Raw genomic sequence first — 15883 nt, 5'->3', positions numbered from 1 at the left:
CGGGGCATCTCCCGCTCCCGGGAGGCGGCCGAGGGAAGGGGGGCCGGCGGCCGGGTTCGGGGCGGCGGGGGCGGCGCCGAGGCGCGGGTCCGGCACACAAAGACCCCTTGTGCCGCGCGGGCCGCCCGCGCCGCGCCGAGGGGAGGTGGCCATTTTCTGCCGCTCCGCCGCCGCGCGGGGCCGGGCCGGGCAACGCCGCCCTTTGTGCTGCGGAGGGGTCCCGGAGCGGCCCGGCCCCGCGCCCTTTTGTTCGAGGCCGGAGCGCTTCTCTCGGTTCCTTCGGGTTTTTTGGTTTTATTTTATCTTTTTTTCTCTCCTGCCGTCGGCAGCGCCGGATCCCTGCGTGGGAACCGCTCTCATTTGGGTATTCCATGTAAATGCCGTCGTTCGCGGCGCGGGGCGAAGCGGGGCGGCCTTTGTTGTGCGCCGCGGGGATGGGAGCGGCGCTGCGGGGCGGTGGGCGCTGCGCTGCGCTTCTTTCGGCCCCGCGCGTTCCCGAGGCCCGGCGCTGCGGCTCCCGTCGGCTCCCGTCCTCCTCTGGCTGCTCGCTGCTTTTTCCTGGCTGAAAGCTGCGGTTATTCCGCACCGGGTCCTGTCGGCGTTTTCCCTTCTCTTGTCTGGAATGCTTTAAATGTTGAGTCATCGCCTCTAGGTTTGAATTAGACGGTCTGTAGTGAGCGCTCTGCTCCCGCACCGCGGGTTCCGTGCCTTGCGTTGAGCTTAGCCGACCTCACGATCCTCCTCGCCTTGCGCGGACCACAAGCGTTGTGCTTCGTGCGCCTTGGGCGCGTTGCGGAGCTGCCGTGCCGTGCTGCGGTGACGAATGCGGTTTGCAAAACCTTCCCTGCTTTCACGGCTCGCGGTGTGCTCCGGTAGTATTCAGCATCTGTAGCGAGAGAGGGAACGGTCAGGCAGATCTGTGCGAGGTGTCTGCCTTGACCTTGATGCTCTTTGGGCAGCTGCAGATAGGACTGCAGAGCCCACGAGCCCTGGATGTAGCAGTGTTGCTGAGTGAGGGTGCCGTGCCCTCCCTCCTAAATAGATGCACTTAGATAAAACGGGCATGCAGAAGCTCCCATCAGCAGTTTTTCATTCACCTTCATCTGTGAAGCTGCTGGAAAATCCAACATCAGTACTGAACTCGCTGCCTTGTGCCTCGAGGTAAACTCGAGAGGCAGGCATTCCTTATTCTTAATGTGGTCACGTCATTTGTTCACAGTTGGCAACAGAAGCGGGCTGTGAAAGTGCAAAGTCTTGGAGCTTTAGGATGACGATGAGCTTGAAGGCTTGTTGGAGCTTCTGAAGTTCTTGTTTGTAGTTGAAAGTCAACTCTTTGTTAAAGTAAATGGCCTGGTGTCGCTCATTCTGCTCTTTACTGTAGTTAGCTGTGTGTTGAATGTTATTTATATATCATGTTTGCTATTCAGTAGAAGTTGTGCTTCCTGGTAAGCTTACGTTAGAATCACCTCTCCTTTTTTTTAACCACCAAATAAATATAGGTGCATGTTGTTCTTATGGTTCCTGCCATTGCTGCAGTGTCTCTCTCTCTGGTGTACAACTGGACTTGGTTTGTGCTGCTTTTTCTGTAGTGGGTCTGGGATGATATGTGAAAGATCACTGACTTCTGGATAGTGATTTAATTATTGAGAGGGGCTCCCAGTTGTATGGCAGTTTCAAGCTATGGAAAGCCTTCACACTATGCCATCACCTGTGGGAAGATGCAGACGTTGGTGGCAGACCATTTAATTGGTGTCACGGCTCCGTTCGTGGGTAAGAGTGCAACGTGTAACGTGCTTCTTGCTTCTCTCCTTTGCAATGCACAGGGTAACTGATAGAGGACACCTTCCCTTCCCACAATGGCACAGAGATCTGGGCAGGAAGATCCCGAGAGATACCTCTTTGTGGACAGGGCTGTCATCTACAACCCTGCCACCCAGGCTGATTGGACTGCCAAGAAGTTGGTGTGGATTCCTTCAGAGCGCCATGGCTTTGAGGCAGCCAGCATCAAGGAGGAAAAGGGGGACGAAGTGTTGGTTGAACTGGCAGAGAATGGAAAGAAAGCGTTAGTCAATAAAGATGACATTCAGAAGATGAATCCCCCCAAGTTCTCAAAGGTGGAAGACATGGCAGAATTAACCTGTTTAAATGAAGCCTCTGTACTGCATAATTTAAAGGACCGGTATTACTCTGGGCTCATCTATGTAAGTACTAATTACTGGGTTCATTACGGTTGCTCGTTCAGCTGAAGTTTATCTGATTGCCATTCCTTTGCTTATTTGAAATGGAGGAAGTGGGTCTTGGCTTTGGTTTTGATAACGTAAATGCTTTGTGTCCTTTGCATTTAGATTAGCCCTGTGTCTTTTTCCATGCTGCATGCAGGTTAGGAGCTCTGTTGTCATAAAACAAATAATAAAAATTTCTCCTATGGAAATAATTCTGCAAGCATCTTTCAAAAATAGAATGCTAAATGGCAGCTCTGGGTGCTTAGCTCATGTGGCTCATTAGAGCACTTGCCTCAGACATGCTTAACTGATACAGTGAATGGTATCAAATGGCTTGTTTGAACTGAGAGATTACAAAACCTAACTTTGCTGAATAACTGCTCTTTAATTGCTCGTATGAATAAACAAGTATCTTGTTTTAACTTGCTGTCTATTAAAAATGGTAATAAGAGGTGAATTAAAAGCTGGGAAGTGCTAGGAATGCAGAATGTCTAATGTCAACTCAGTGGGCCAGGAAAGAATGTGTTCAAGTGCTTAAAATCAATAAGACAAAGCTTTCTTTTTTCAGCGGTTTCGAAGCACTAATTGAAAGATGTGGTTTATTGCCATCTTTCTTTCGAGTCAGGAGTCACAAAGGCACTGGGGCGTTTCTCCGTTGAGCAGCACTGAGTGCTGTCTGTGGCACGCAGCTCAGAGCAGCTCCTTGTCTCTTGGGCTGACTGCACAGCGGCTCGTAGCTTGTGGTGATACTTGGGCTCGACGAGCAGCCCTTCTGTCTCAAGTGACTGGAACATCTGCTTAAACACTTGGCTCACTTTAATAAATGCTTGTTCTAAAGCTTAAATCCATTTTTATGTAGTTCTGCTAGTTAGTTGGCTCGTTTCTCCTGTCTGCCTAGGCCTCAGAGGACCCTTGGTAATGCTTGGATTTAATAGATCTCCTCGTACTTCTGTGTTCACTTCTGTGTGGGTTTTTGCTTTCTGCCATTCCAAGGCCTTCCACCAAGAGACTGAGCTCAGCAAAACATGCTTCTGGAATGCTTCCTCTAAGCTTAAAAGTAAACTAAATGGATAATTAGTAAGGACTGGATTGAGAATTAAAAGTAAACAAGTTGATAAGTCAAATATTCTATGTGTGTATCAGTCATAGTACTAGTTATGGATGTCATTACCTCCTCTCTACCAGTATTCCTTTATAATGAGAGCTGAAAGGTGTAGACCTTACACTGGTGCTTGCTTGGATATTTAAGGGCTCCATACATCAGATGTAACCACAGATCTTTCTGGAGGCTGGCGCTGAGAACCTCTCACTCTTCATACAGGCAAATGTGCTGCTGTGTTACTTTGGATGAATGACAAACCAAAAAGCCCTGTCTTGCTCTTGTCATACACAGGAGTTTGTGGTAGCTTACAGGTAGCTCACCTATTTCTGAGCCTCTCCTGCTTCCCCAAATGGTGCTTTCTGTTTTCATGCTCTAGCTGTGGAGGCGCAGGCTCTGCAACTTGGTTCCTTGGCACTGAGGGACTGCTGTCACATAGGAGGATTACTGCATCCGTGTGTTAGTGGTGACCTCCCCGCCCCCGAGCTGGAAGTTGGTTGGGATCAAGAAGCTAATGGATTTGTTGGCCTTAACTGGAGGTCTGAGCCACAGCAACATTGCTGGAGGATGCTGCTTTTACCAAGAATAGTGTGTGTCTGTGCACCCGGAGTAATTGCTTATTTGAAGTTGAAACTCTGCTCACTTTGTGGAGGGGGGGAGCCACAGTTGGAGGCTGAACATTGGCAGAGAATAGGCCACAAGAATTTCAACAGCAGCTTGAGCTGGTGGGATTTTTAGTGCAGTTCTGCTCTCTCTCAAGGATCCCCGTTTCCTCAGCCTTGCACTTGCATTGCTGCTGCTGCTGACTGCACACCCAGGAGCCGTTGCTATTGCCTGGTAACCTGCTGATGTGCATTTGGCATGAAAAGCCAGAGTTAAGAGCTGATGAAGTGAATTATAGGAAACTGACCTTGGCAGGAATTGGATTGAGGCATGTCTGGATTCCCAGGTGCTTTGATAACAACCAAGCTGATGTTCATTTTAGTGCTGACCTTGAACAGCTGAGATAGCAACGATGAATCTGATGTGCTTTCTATTAATTGCTAGCCAGTAGCATACAGAGTTGCCTTTCTAGGAAGTAGGTGAGACTGTCCACTGGAGTAGAGTCCTTTCAGTCCCTGGAAAGGAAACAAGCTGTTAAGTCTGACTGACAAGTCTAGTAATCTATCATTTACCTCTGCAGAATGAAACTAGTGGAGGAGCAGGGAGAGGTGACTACATCCAGCAGGTGCCGAGTTGCACGAGCTGAGCGCTGCTGCTCGTCTCATTGAGAAGAGTTCCATGCAGTGTTTAAGGAGGGATGGTGGGCAGTTCTGCAACCTGTAGCATCTCTGGTATCTGTCCAGTGGCGTGATCTTGAGTGCTGTATCACTGTGCGGGTGGTGAGCATGAGTGGAGAACTGGAGGCTGGTGGTGTGTGAGAGTGTGTTGTCTGTTCTTGGTCCTGTCTTTATTGCTGCTCTCTTCATGATGACACAGAAGACAAAAAGTAGCAGGGTTTGCATGGGATCTGCTGGGAAGAGTGGTTGGAGTGTGAACTCTGGTGAGCCCAGCCATGTGGAGGAGACAAAATGATTTCATTTCCTCCTCCATCTTGAACATCACCTGTTCTGCTTCTTGCCATAAGGCTTATTTTCAATGTAGCTGAAGAATATTAAGATATCTTTCCTGGAGAAAATGTATTATTTTTGCAGTTTATTCTGAAGCATACTATATTCATACCAAAAATGGGGCAAACCTGTCGTTATGGCTTCTTGTACATGGACTTTTCTCCTTGACCCACTGACAGTTAAGCATGATCCCACGCAGCCTCGAGTTCCACAGATGATCTGTGCTCATGCTGATTTTTATGGTGAAAATCCAAACCTTATGCTTCCCTAGGTATATCCACATTCCTTCTGGTAGGGATATGTCATGTGGATCTCTGATACTCTAGACTGCATGCTCTGCTCTGGAATGGCCAGCCTTAACCCTAGCCTCAGTCTGTAATTAGTAGCCTCTTTCCTTGCTGTAGATCAAGAACTGGAGGCGGTTGGTTGTGAGCGTAGCCAGGGGGATCCACAAGAGCTGAGAGGTTGTTGGGAAGGTTTGGATCAATAGGACTTTGCTCAGACTGGTTGTGTGCCAGTTCTTCGTGTCCTTGTGCCTGATGAACTGCTTTCTCAGTGCCTTCTGGGGATGCTGCTGTAAGGGAGGAGTTTGCCTTTGGGCATGAGCTTTGGGTTTTTAGCTTGAGTGAGGGGACATCTTGATGTTTGCAGTAGTGTTCTACATGCAGGTCTTGCAAAGAGTTCTGGCTACCAGCTGTAGATCAGCATTTCTGTTTAAGTCACATCAGGTAGACGTGATTTCAGAGGGCAGGCTGAGGGGGATCAAATCAAATGGCAAAATAGAGGCATCCATTGGGAAGAATCACTTGTAAGGGCCTGTCAGCTCTGCACGCTGCAGAGTTCTGCAGACCTTTGTGGCCAACTGCAGGCTGTTTGCCTCGTTACTTCATGGGGTTCTGGGTTCCCTCTGAGCCAGCTTCTGGCCTCCCCACCATCCAGCATGGTGTTTGAACGTAGGAATTCACTCTTTGCCTACTGACCCGCTGTGCTGTGAGCTGGGGGGCCGGGAGCTGTGCCACTCGTGACTCAGACAGCTGTGGTGTCAGTTTGCTGCTTCAGAGCAGGGGCTGAAAAGCTGTGGCTTTGGCTGTCAGAGCTGTAGCTGTCACCTTCCGTTGCGTCCCCTGGACACAGGAGGTATTTGAAATGGATGTCCTGGTGGGGAGCGATGGGGCTGCCAGGGGAGATCACCAAGAAGGCAGAATTTAGTCTGGAAGCAAAATGCAGGGGGAAGAGATGCTGCACGTGATAATATGGAGGGGAAAATACAGAGCTGCTTTGATGGGGAGCTGCAAATAATGCTCCAGAGGAGTTTCTGGTGTAGGAGTAAGCATTTTCTCCATCTTCATTTGTGTGCTTCATTCTCAACAAAGCATTAAAGATCACAATTCAGAAAGATTATATATAGGTTATACATAGTCATGTCAGCTGTTTTCAAAATGAGGTTTCTGCAGAACTTACTATCCAATTTGACTCATGGCTGATGTGAAGAAGAGAACTCTTGGCATATATGTGGTTGTGTTTTTTTTTTCTTTTTTTACCATTTTCTTCTGTCTGCACTTTGAAAAAAGGGAGCTTCAGCAGGTGACTAATCATCACACTGCTGAGAGTCCTTCCATTTCAGAGCAAGATCTTTTTCTTGAGCTCTGAATTGAATTTCGTGGCATGCTACACCACTTCAAGGACTGTGCAGAACAGAGCTCAGGACTGTTCCTGGTCACTTGAGGTGTTTCAGTGCTTTGGTAGGCAGCAGTCTGGATTCGGTTCTTGTAATATCTTGAATATTTAAGTCGCTCTGAAGTGTTTTAGTAAATAGAAATGCAACTGACTGCAGAGATCAGGAGTGTAAATACCTCCGTTCTGCTGGGTGGAAGGTAAGATGTCTGCAGTACTGCAGCTTGGGCAGGAATTGGGAAGAGCAAGCTGATGGCTGTGCTGCTGAGGTAGGACTGGATGGAACTTCCCAGCAATATGAAGCTCTGCTTTTTCTCGTAGTTCCTTGGTGGAAAATAGAAGGGAAAAAGAGAGCTTCATGCCCAACTCACTAACACATATTTTGTTAAAGCAAGAAGATTCTAAGTAAATGAACTTGAATGGTGTGGATCCTGCGTGAGTTTGACACACCTGTCTGCTTTTCCAGGAGAGAAGAGAGCTGAGTGTCACATCTGAGTTGCAGGGCTGTATTTGACTGATGCATGTGGACAAATAGCTGAGAAGTTCCTAGAAAGCTGTGTGTGTCTGCTCGAGGGCTCTGTGGAAGTCCTGGTGTTTGAATAACTGAGGGGAGACACTGCAGGCCCTGAAGTATCTGCCTTGTGCAAAGGTTGCCGTTCCTGTGCCTACCAGGATGGAATGAAGGAGCTGCCTGTTTAAACTGTGGCTGGTGTTGATCTGTCACTAAGGCTGACCATCAGTATCTTGTAGGGTTTATAAAAACCATATTCAAAATCCGTTGCCCTGTGTGTTCTGCTCTGTTCCTTGCTCTCCTGAAAGGAGGGGTCGTTGCCTGCAGTTTATGTGGCTTGCTGATATTCCATAAGTCTTGGCAGTAACTGCTTCCTGACCTCGTTTGGTCACAAGGATTGGAGCAGCTGTCTGAGAAATTCTGTTGGTTTTGGCTTCGCCTGGTTCTGCTGTTCCTGTGGAAGAGCAGAGGGATGCTGGGGCACATGGAGGAAGGGTTCAGGTTCAACTCTCAAGTCTGTTGAACTCAAAATATGGATCGCTTTCACCACCCACCACTCAGTTTCATTTTAGCAAAGACTTTTCCAAAAGGGTTGGAAGCTGTGCAACTCCAAGGGCTTCTGGAACTTTCCTGCTAATTACTGCTCTCTGCATATGCTGCTTTCTCCTAGCAGCAAAGAAGAAAACATGCTCGCTATTGTGGTTACAAACACTTCTGTAGATATTTCTTAGAATTGCAAGTATTATCTCCATCATTGGTCTGCAGCCCAATTTTTTTTTTCCCTATATTTTCCATTTTATTTAGCAGAAGAGGGGGCAGAAAATGACAAAGGAGCTACAGTCCCCAGCTCCAGGGCCTGCTGTGCAGAGCAGGTCTCAAGCTGTAACCTGTTTCTTCTTACGCCACTGCTCCTGTGAGGCCAGAGCATAACCTAGAGCAGTCAGTGTAATTATATAAGCTGCTGTATTCTAATTGTTTCAATTTTTGTGCTGGTCCAGTTGGGAGAACTGCAGATCACTTTGTAACACACTGCTAACAACAGACCCTGCAGGAATCTCGAGTCTGTACCTTCACTTCCCATGAAGATGACCCAGTTGTGTGGGCTCTGGTACTTGATAGCACGCAGCAGTGCTTGGGTTCAAACTGATGACTGCTTTGACCTCAAGTTGTTTTTAGATTAATTCAGGTTTGTGGAAGACTCAAACGTGATCAAGTAGACTCTTGGTGTACTAAAATCTCTCATCCCTACACAAGAAGGAATACAAGGTCTGATGTATTCTCTGGTTCCTTTAGCAGTGGTAGCAGCCCACAGCGATGCGGTAGTTTGGGTATGGACTGGTAACACAGTGCCTTTCTTCAGCTGAGTGCTCCATCCAGCAGAGCCTTTTGAACCCAGTGCCTGCAGCAGGCAGCCTGAGGTGGGCTGGGTGCTGCTGTACGGCCCTGCAGAGCCTGCTAGGGGATATTAATACTGCACTGCACTGCTGTGAGCTGGGATCATGTTTTCCCCTGTGAGGCTCGGCATGGTTGGGGCACTTGCACTGTGCTCAGTGGCACTGCTGTCAGTCTGAGTGGGGAGCTCTGAGCGGGGCATAACCTGTGCTGCCAAATTACATTGTTTATTCTCTTTTTAAACAGTCTGAAGCCTGTAAATGTGTGTACTGACAGTGTAGTGCCACTGAGCTCCCTGTCTGCAGCGTCGGCTGCAGAGAACATCTGTAGACAATGCTGTTCTGCAGTTTGGGCAGTGTTTTTGCTTTAATAGCTGTATATGTGTTCCCTTTGTCATCCCCACGGAGATCTTGCCCTTCAGCTGTTTGAGTAGCGGCCAGGGCTGCTGTCCTTGTCCAGCCCAGCTTCTGTCAGGCTGAGACTCCTGCTGCCCTGCTGTGTCTTTCACCCTTGCTGGTGTCTCTGACCTCTGCTTGCTGGATGCCAGTAGGACTGAGTTGTTTTAGCTAGAGTTTGTGCAGACATCTGGGTTAATTCAGGTGCCAGGCTGCCAAGTGCTCTGACTGGGGAGCTTGGGCTGGGGGTGATGGTGATGTGCCAGATGCTGGCTGGGCTGCAGCTGCGCGTGGTGGAGGATGTGTTCCTCTCCAGGCCACAGCTTCTGGCTTCTCAGGGGCTGAGGAGCTCCATCCCATTCTGTACAGTGTGAATTTCAGGTTACCTCAGTGAGTAGGGGAGGCAGGCTGTCTGTGAGAGGCTCACCCAGCTCAGAGGCTTAAGTAAGGTGTGGAGAGTGAAAGGCAGCAGCTGTGCAACCTAAGAAGGTAAAACTGGACAAGGGGACGATGATGTGATGTTGCAGCTTTCCTATATGGAGGATGGGCCACTTGCAAACATGGGATACAGGTCTTGTTTTCTAGGCAAGACACTAGTGGGTTACACTGCAGTTAACAGTAGGGGATGCCTAGAAGCTTATTTCAGCTTAATTATTGATGTAGTAGTGGACTATGTCTATCACTTCCTGCATTTGAGGAGCTGCAGATAAACATTGAGCCTGGGTACTGCAGCAAGGCAAACTGTTCCATTTCTCCCTTTAGAGAACTGACCTGCATCTTGCTGATGTGCTCTGAAACCACTCTTTACAGAGGCCTTTTTCTGGTGTTGCAGCAGGAGGCACCAACCTAGCCATCATAACAGCATTTTCCTTGACAGAAGAACTGCAAGGCTGGACTGTTAAGCTAGGGAGCTGTACAAAGGTTTGGGCATTATTGCCATTGTAAAGGTACACACAGTGATGTTTTCATGTGGCTTTAAGGAAAGACAGCACTGGGGAACCTTTCCTGCTCTGAAGCACTGGTACCAATCAGTGGCAGTGATCCTGTAGTCTGCAAGTTGAAACTTTCTTTTGTGTCTGAAGAGTTCAGATAAAGTGAGAGGTAACTCTTCTGTTACCTGTGTGGCACTGGTAAGCTGCTCTCCAAGAGACAAGTGATGATGCACGATGTCTGACAGATACGTATGCCTGGCTCTTTCTCAGGTTGCTTACTGCTAGGAATGTACCGTAGCTTTCAGATAGGCCTCTGCAAGCAGGCTGAGCTCTGCAGTCTGGGGCTGCATACCAAAATCCAAATTATTAAGTGATATATTACTGGATTAAAGCTTGTAAGCATCTGGGAATATTCAAACGCCACAATTAGTGTCCTGAAGGAGAGTTTGTATACAGCACTGTCAGAGCCCTGCTTTACTGTTTGTCTCTGGAGCCTTGCCTGGAGAGCATGCATTCCAGCAGGCAGCGTTGCTGTTGCTCGATACTGTCTATATCCTGTTCCTGTGCAAAGCAGAAATATGTTTCAAGCAGCTGGCTTAGTTTGCAGCTGATCACACAGTCCTAAGGTGAGTAAGCATCTATACTTCAGTTTTTCAATATACAGACCTAACCCTGTAAGCTGAAACTTGAAGTCTGGTTCCTCATCCAGGACAGTTGCTGTAGCTCTACAGTGCTCAATTCTCATTCTGGTCTGCTGGCAGAGTTTGGGCCCTGGGAAGCAGAGGAGGCTCAGGGCATCACTCTGCCCTGCCTGGGTCTGAAAGCTTTGGGCACCTGCAGCAGCTGCCTGGGGCTGATCATTGAGCAGGGCGTCCATTTGTAAGGCAGGTGTAAATATATGTATTTTCCTCTGGCAGGTCACAAAGGACTTCATCAAAACATTTTAAACAATCTCAACCTATTTATCTTGCCTTCAGGTTACATGTTGTCTCTCCTTTGGGGGACCTTGGTGCCATCTTTCCTCAAATAAATGAATCTCTGTAGCATTGTGGTGTTTTGAAAGAAGTGTGACTTCAAATTCTGCAGGGAAAGGGCAGGAGAGTGAACTGAGTGACAGGTATGCAGGGCAGCAGGACGGCTGGGTTTGTGGTACTGCGTGTGGAAGAGCTCTCTTATGGTGGAGATTTAGTGGTCAGTGATACAAATTTATCCTCCAAATGAATGAACCTCAGCATTGGTGAAAGTGGTGAATAGTTCATTTGCTTATTGGGGTCGTTCCAGATTCTCTGATCCTAGCAATTACTGCACTGGGAGGTGGTCTGGAAAGGCTTCCAGGTTAGGTGTCATCAGTAGAGCTCAGAAACTTGCTAAGTTTGTGTTTATAGGGCGTTAGTTAGACAGCTGCATCCTGGGTAAGGTGTATCACAGAGAGGTGAACCCAGGTCTGTGGAGCTGGATAGCAGAGCAGGGCCCAGGTGGAGCTGGGTGAAGGGTTCCAGAACCACCCTGTATGAATGAGCTGCACTGGATGATGCCTAATAACTCCGTGTGGCTGCAGTGATGGGAGGATGTGCTGGGGCAGAACTGGGAGCTGACCTGGCTGTAGGAATTCTTTTCTCATGACCAGATCTCATCTGCAGTCAGCAGTGAGCTGGTCTTCGTCGTCCAAAGTGACCATAGCAAGCAGCAGCTGTGCTGCATTTCCTTGCTGACTTGAAGCTGGTGGTTGCAGGATGGGTGGATAAATACGTGCCTTACTTCTTGCTATCGCTGCTTGAATGCTGGAATGATAAAGAGATTTATGGTGATCTTTTGATGTCTTCATGCTATTGGTACTGCTTGTAGATGAGTGCGGGTGACCTCATTTGGCTCCTTGGTCAGCTGAACCGTGCTATTAAAATAACCGTCCTGCCTTCCCTCTCCATTATGATCTCACTAGTGGCCATGATGCATTTGGTCAGGCAGCTCATTCTATTACTAACCAATTCTTTTAGGAATTTGTCCTCCAAGAGGCAGTGCCCGCTCGTAAGTCACTGCCAGGGCAGCAGTGCTGGTGGGAGGGTGGTGGTAGGGCTGGAAGGGAGGCCGGAGAGGGACTGCACTCTCACCAAAGGCCCTTTGCTTATGTTGAGTTAATAATAAGTTGTTCTTTGTGCTTGGGTCAACTGACCTGATAACATCTGTTTCCTTTCTTGAGAAATACATACGTTATTCCCAAAGATATTTGGCTAGGTAAGGCACTGCACTTCTTATCATCCAGCATATCAGAACAAAGCAGAGATTCCTTTCCAGTCAGGACATCTGATGTAACACCAAGTTCTTTTCCTTTACTGATAGCTCCTGGCTCAGAGATGGCCTTCTGCCTGTACTTCCAGGATCCTTTGTGCAGAAGGAATAAAGTTCCTCCTCTTCCAAATAAAAATTGTTTTTGAAGTAAAAAATGCTGTAAGATTCTTGTGTTGTCTGCTTAATACTACGTAGGCCCCCAGTGGCTGTCAGTGAAGTCTGGCTAGCAATAGCTACCCCTCTTCTAACAGTCTGTGAAGACAAGGCAGTCTTCCTGACCCACAGAGATGCTTGTTGCCTCTGGCAGAAGACAGTTGCTCTCTCTTGCTAACGTTCCCATGGTACTAAAGATGCTAATGGTGTTAAAATGTGCTTTCAGAACTTGGTATAAAAGAAAATCTTTCCAGTAATCTTAATTTCATAAGGAAACAACACCAGGTGTGGGTTTAGGAAGGGGAGGAGCCATTCTCATGCCTCGGATGCCTCAGTTGAGGGAGATGACACGAGCTTTCTTCTGGCAGTGCACGAAGTTGTCTTTTTGTTACCTTGCCTTTGTTACTCAGGCCCTTGCAGCCAGTCCATGTTTGCATATCCTCCTACTGGCAAAGGGAGGACTGATTATTTTCCATCTCTGTATATTGATATGTGCAACTGCTGATGTTTATGTAGATCACTTACGTGTGATAACTTCTGTAGAGCAGAGGTTGAACTGTTCCAAAGTCATCTTGATACTTAATTCATGTGCAAATGTGGGCCTATGTATCGCTTGCAGTGTACACTCAATTTCAGTAGCAGTAAAAAAGAAACGCCTCAATACGAGTGACTTCAAAGAGCAGTGTAAAAATTGTACTTGAATGTTTTGATATGATGGCAGCTCTGATGATTTCTGTTCAGTATCAGCTCTAAAAGCAGGTGACAGAACGCTGTCTGCAGTGCCTGCTGCCCTGTGCCCAGGATGGGGGAATGGAAGGAGCAGCATCTCCAGGAGGAGATTGCTTTGGGCCTCTGCAGAAGGAAGACATGGCATCGTAGGAAAACAGCAGGATAGCAAGAATAGTGGTTGGGAATAATAGGCTTTTTCCTTATTCAAGTTACATAATAGAATAATGATACATTAGCCTAAATAATAGGGTTTGCTCTTGCACAAAGTCTCTGCTCTCTGTCCTTATCAACCGCTGCCAGTCCCAGCTAAAGAATGTGTGAAGAATGTGATGTCCTCTCTTTGCTTCTTTAAACTCTGGCCTTGCACAAGTGGTGTCTCAGTGCAGTGTACATTTCTGTGTCAGTGCAATAACTCTGGAGATATTTAGTAGTTATTTTTCTCCTCTGTGTTGTGTGATAGGTAAAATCACTGTTCTCTATTGTAAGCTCTTGATTTTTTTTTCCTTTAATTTAACAGTTTTTAGAGGATGATTATAGGGTAAATCAATATTGCAGTTCTTCCAAGTATAAAAATGAAAATACTTTAGCAGGCGTGTTACTGAAGGAGTAGAACATCAAAAGGTGCCCTTAATTCTTTAACTTTATAAGTAGAAAAGAGACTTAAATATCTGTGGGAAGGAGATCAGATGTTCCACTTCAATGTTTATTTACGTTGATTATCTTTAAATGACTTTTAATGCAGGTAATTAAAGAGCTTTGTAACAGAACTATAAACCAGCGGTCTGAGGATAGCATGTACTTAAAGTTCTCCAACAGAAAGGACCTTAATTTTGCTCTAAGAGAAATCCGAAATAGCCTGTGAAAAACGTCTTGCTCCTCGTGTTTCTAATTCAATTCTTTGTTGATTAATGAAACCTCTTTTTCTTTTTTAAGACCTATTCAGGGCTGTTCTGCGTAGTTATAAACCCGTACAAGAACCTCCCGATTTACTCAGAGAACATCATAGAGATGTACAGAGGGAAGAAGCGCCACGAAATGCCACCACACATTTATGCCATATCCGAGTCTGCCTACAGATGCATGCTGCAAGGTAAGGGCGTCAGCATTTCTTACAGTCATTCCGTGAGTCTCAACTCTTCCATGCACTTAAAGCTCCCGAGCTTTGGAAGTTTAGCAATGTGTTTTCCTGCTGTGTTGTAGTTCTTAACGCAATCTCTATTTCCTCTTGTACTCAAAAAAAAAAAAAAAAAGAAAAAAAAAAAGAAAAAAAAAAAAGAAAAAAAAGAATGCTCTCTTACCTAGAGACTTCAGCTTTTAGACCAGAAGTAACTTGGAGCTTGACCCCTCATCGGTGTGTTTGTCTGCCTTACGGCTCAGAAGCAAATGGATGCCAGTAGGAGGTGTGCTGTGCCAGCTGGGGGCACTGGAAGTTGTAATGGAAACACTCCCTTCTAAAAGAAAAAGAGATAAGATTGATGTCAAAAGTTGTAAGTGCCCTGGCATTGAGTGAAGTGAGAATGAGACAGTGCGATGAAAGGGGGAAGCTGAGGTGTAATGGCTTGTTTCTGTGCTCCTTTAAAAATGGTGACATCTTGGCCACTGGAGGTAATGGTCTGAAATGACAGTGAGACGCAGCCAGGTGCTTCACCTTGAAGATCCAGGTTTGTTTTTTACCACCAAACTCACGTGAGGTGCATCTGTAGCAAAGTGAGCAACTTCATGGTGGGCACTTGGAATTTTGGAAAATGAGCATCTGGCAGATAAATGCATTGAAATAAACACCACTGTGTGGTAAGTATGTTGAAAGAACAGCATCAAACTTGTACAACTGCACTGACACAGTGTTGGATGGTGCTGTCTGCACTGGTTCATGGCTTATGCTGGGGATACCTTACTGATCCAGAAACACCAGCTTGCTCTATCTAGAGAAGTGCATGTAGGACAGAGAGAGGCCTGAAAAACGTGCTGTGTTCTGCTGCACGTGTGGCTGGAAGAGAAGCTACAGCCTGTCAGCACAACATGAACCTCTCACAACTCAGATCAGAGTCTTCCTAACTTGGAAGACAAGTGCAGACTTTGGGGTTGTATGCATACACACAGTGTAAGTCCACATCAGTAGTTCTCAAGGCTCAGATGCTCTCTGTGTATCTGTTCCCCAGTACCAATTTGTGTCTCTGGACTTCTTGCTGGATGTACAAATTTTGTCCTGAATTTAGGAAACTAGGTTTAAAAAAAAAAAAAGCTTTCATATGACAGTCTGTGTTTAGTTACAGTTGTTTTCTTTTCATACTGATATATTTCTGTGTTTTTCAGTGCTTACTTGCTTTGTGATTTTGATAGTGTGAATTTTCCTCTCTTAAAAGAATGAGGGTGTGGATTGGAATTAAAATAGCTGGGGGCTGTGCAGCAGGACCAACGTGTTACAGAATGATTTCTTCAAGGTTAACAACGTGTTTCTGGTATCCTTCACCTGTATGGAATTGTTCCCTGGTTATTTTTGCAAGCGATTGCAATCAGGCAGTGAACTTTCTGTTGGTGGTTTGCCTTCACAATTCCTTTGCTAAGGATAAGTAAGAGCTCAGGAATAGGTATTGGCAGTTATACAGCAGGCAAATATTTTACTTTAGCAAATTGTTCTTGCCTAATCGGGTTAGATCAGAAGAGACCTCCAGAGGAAGGGAAAAAGCAGCACAGCTTCTGATTTTTGTAGTGCCCTCAGTGAATTGTTCACAGACATTGCTGTGCTGTAGGAGAAAGGTGGAGTACAGAGCTCTGGAGATATTTGCCTGAACTATGAGGCATGGCTGTTTGTATTGGTGATTTGCCTGGCTTCTCATATTCTTGTGAAGCAGCGATGGGCTGTGATGAGAATGGCTGGTG

General features: G+C 46.7%; 1 protein-coding gene across 5 annotated transcripts in view; it reads left to right on the top strand.

The window, feature by feature from the left end:
* Positions 1–15883, top strand: part of MYH10 (myosin heavy chain 10) — a 92797-nt gene that overhangs the window by 109 nt on the left and 76805 nt on the right. For 2 of the 5 annotated variants that reach the window (XM_052688306.1, XM_052688305.1), the window contains exons 1-3: positions 244–364; positions 1824–2201; positions 13937–14093. In XM_052688306.1, coding sequence (XP_052544266.1) covers positions 1857–2201; positions 13937–14093 — 502 coding nt within the window. In that variant the 5' untranslated portion in view covers positions 244–364; positions 1824–1856. Of the gene's footprint in view, positions 1–242; positions 365–1823; positions 2202–13936; positions 14094–15858; positions 15881–15883 lie in introns of those variants that run through there. The other 3 variants (XM_052688302.1, XM_052688304.1, XM_052688307.1) reach the window with 3 other exon arrangements.

The sequence above is a fragment of the Tympanuchus pallidicinctus genome, unplaced genomic scaffold (assembly GCF_026119805.1).
Source record: "Tympanuchus pallidicinctus isolate F22 unplaced genomic scaffold, pur_lepc_1.0 scaffold23, whole genome shotgun sequence".
Lineage (NCBI taxonomy): Eukaryota > Metazoa > Chordata > Aves > Galliformes > Phasianidae > Tympanuchus > Tympanuchus pallidicinctus.
Note: the sequence above shows the minus strand (reverse complement) of the source record. Positions and strands in the feature narration are given on the sequence as shown.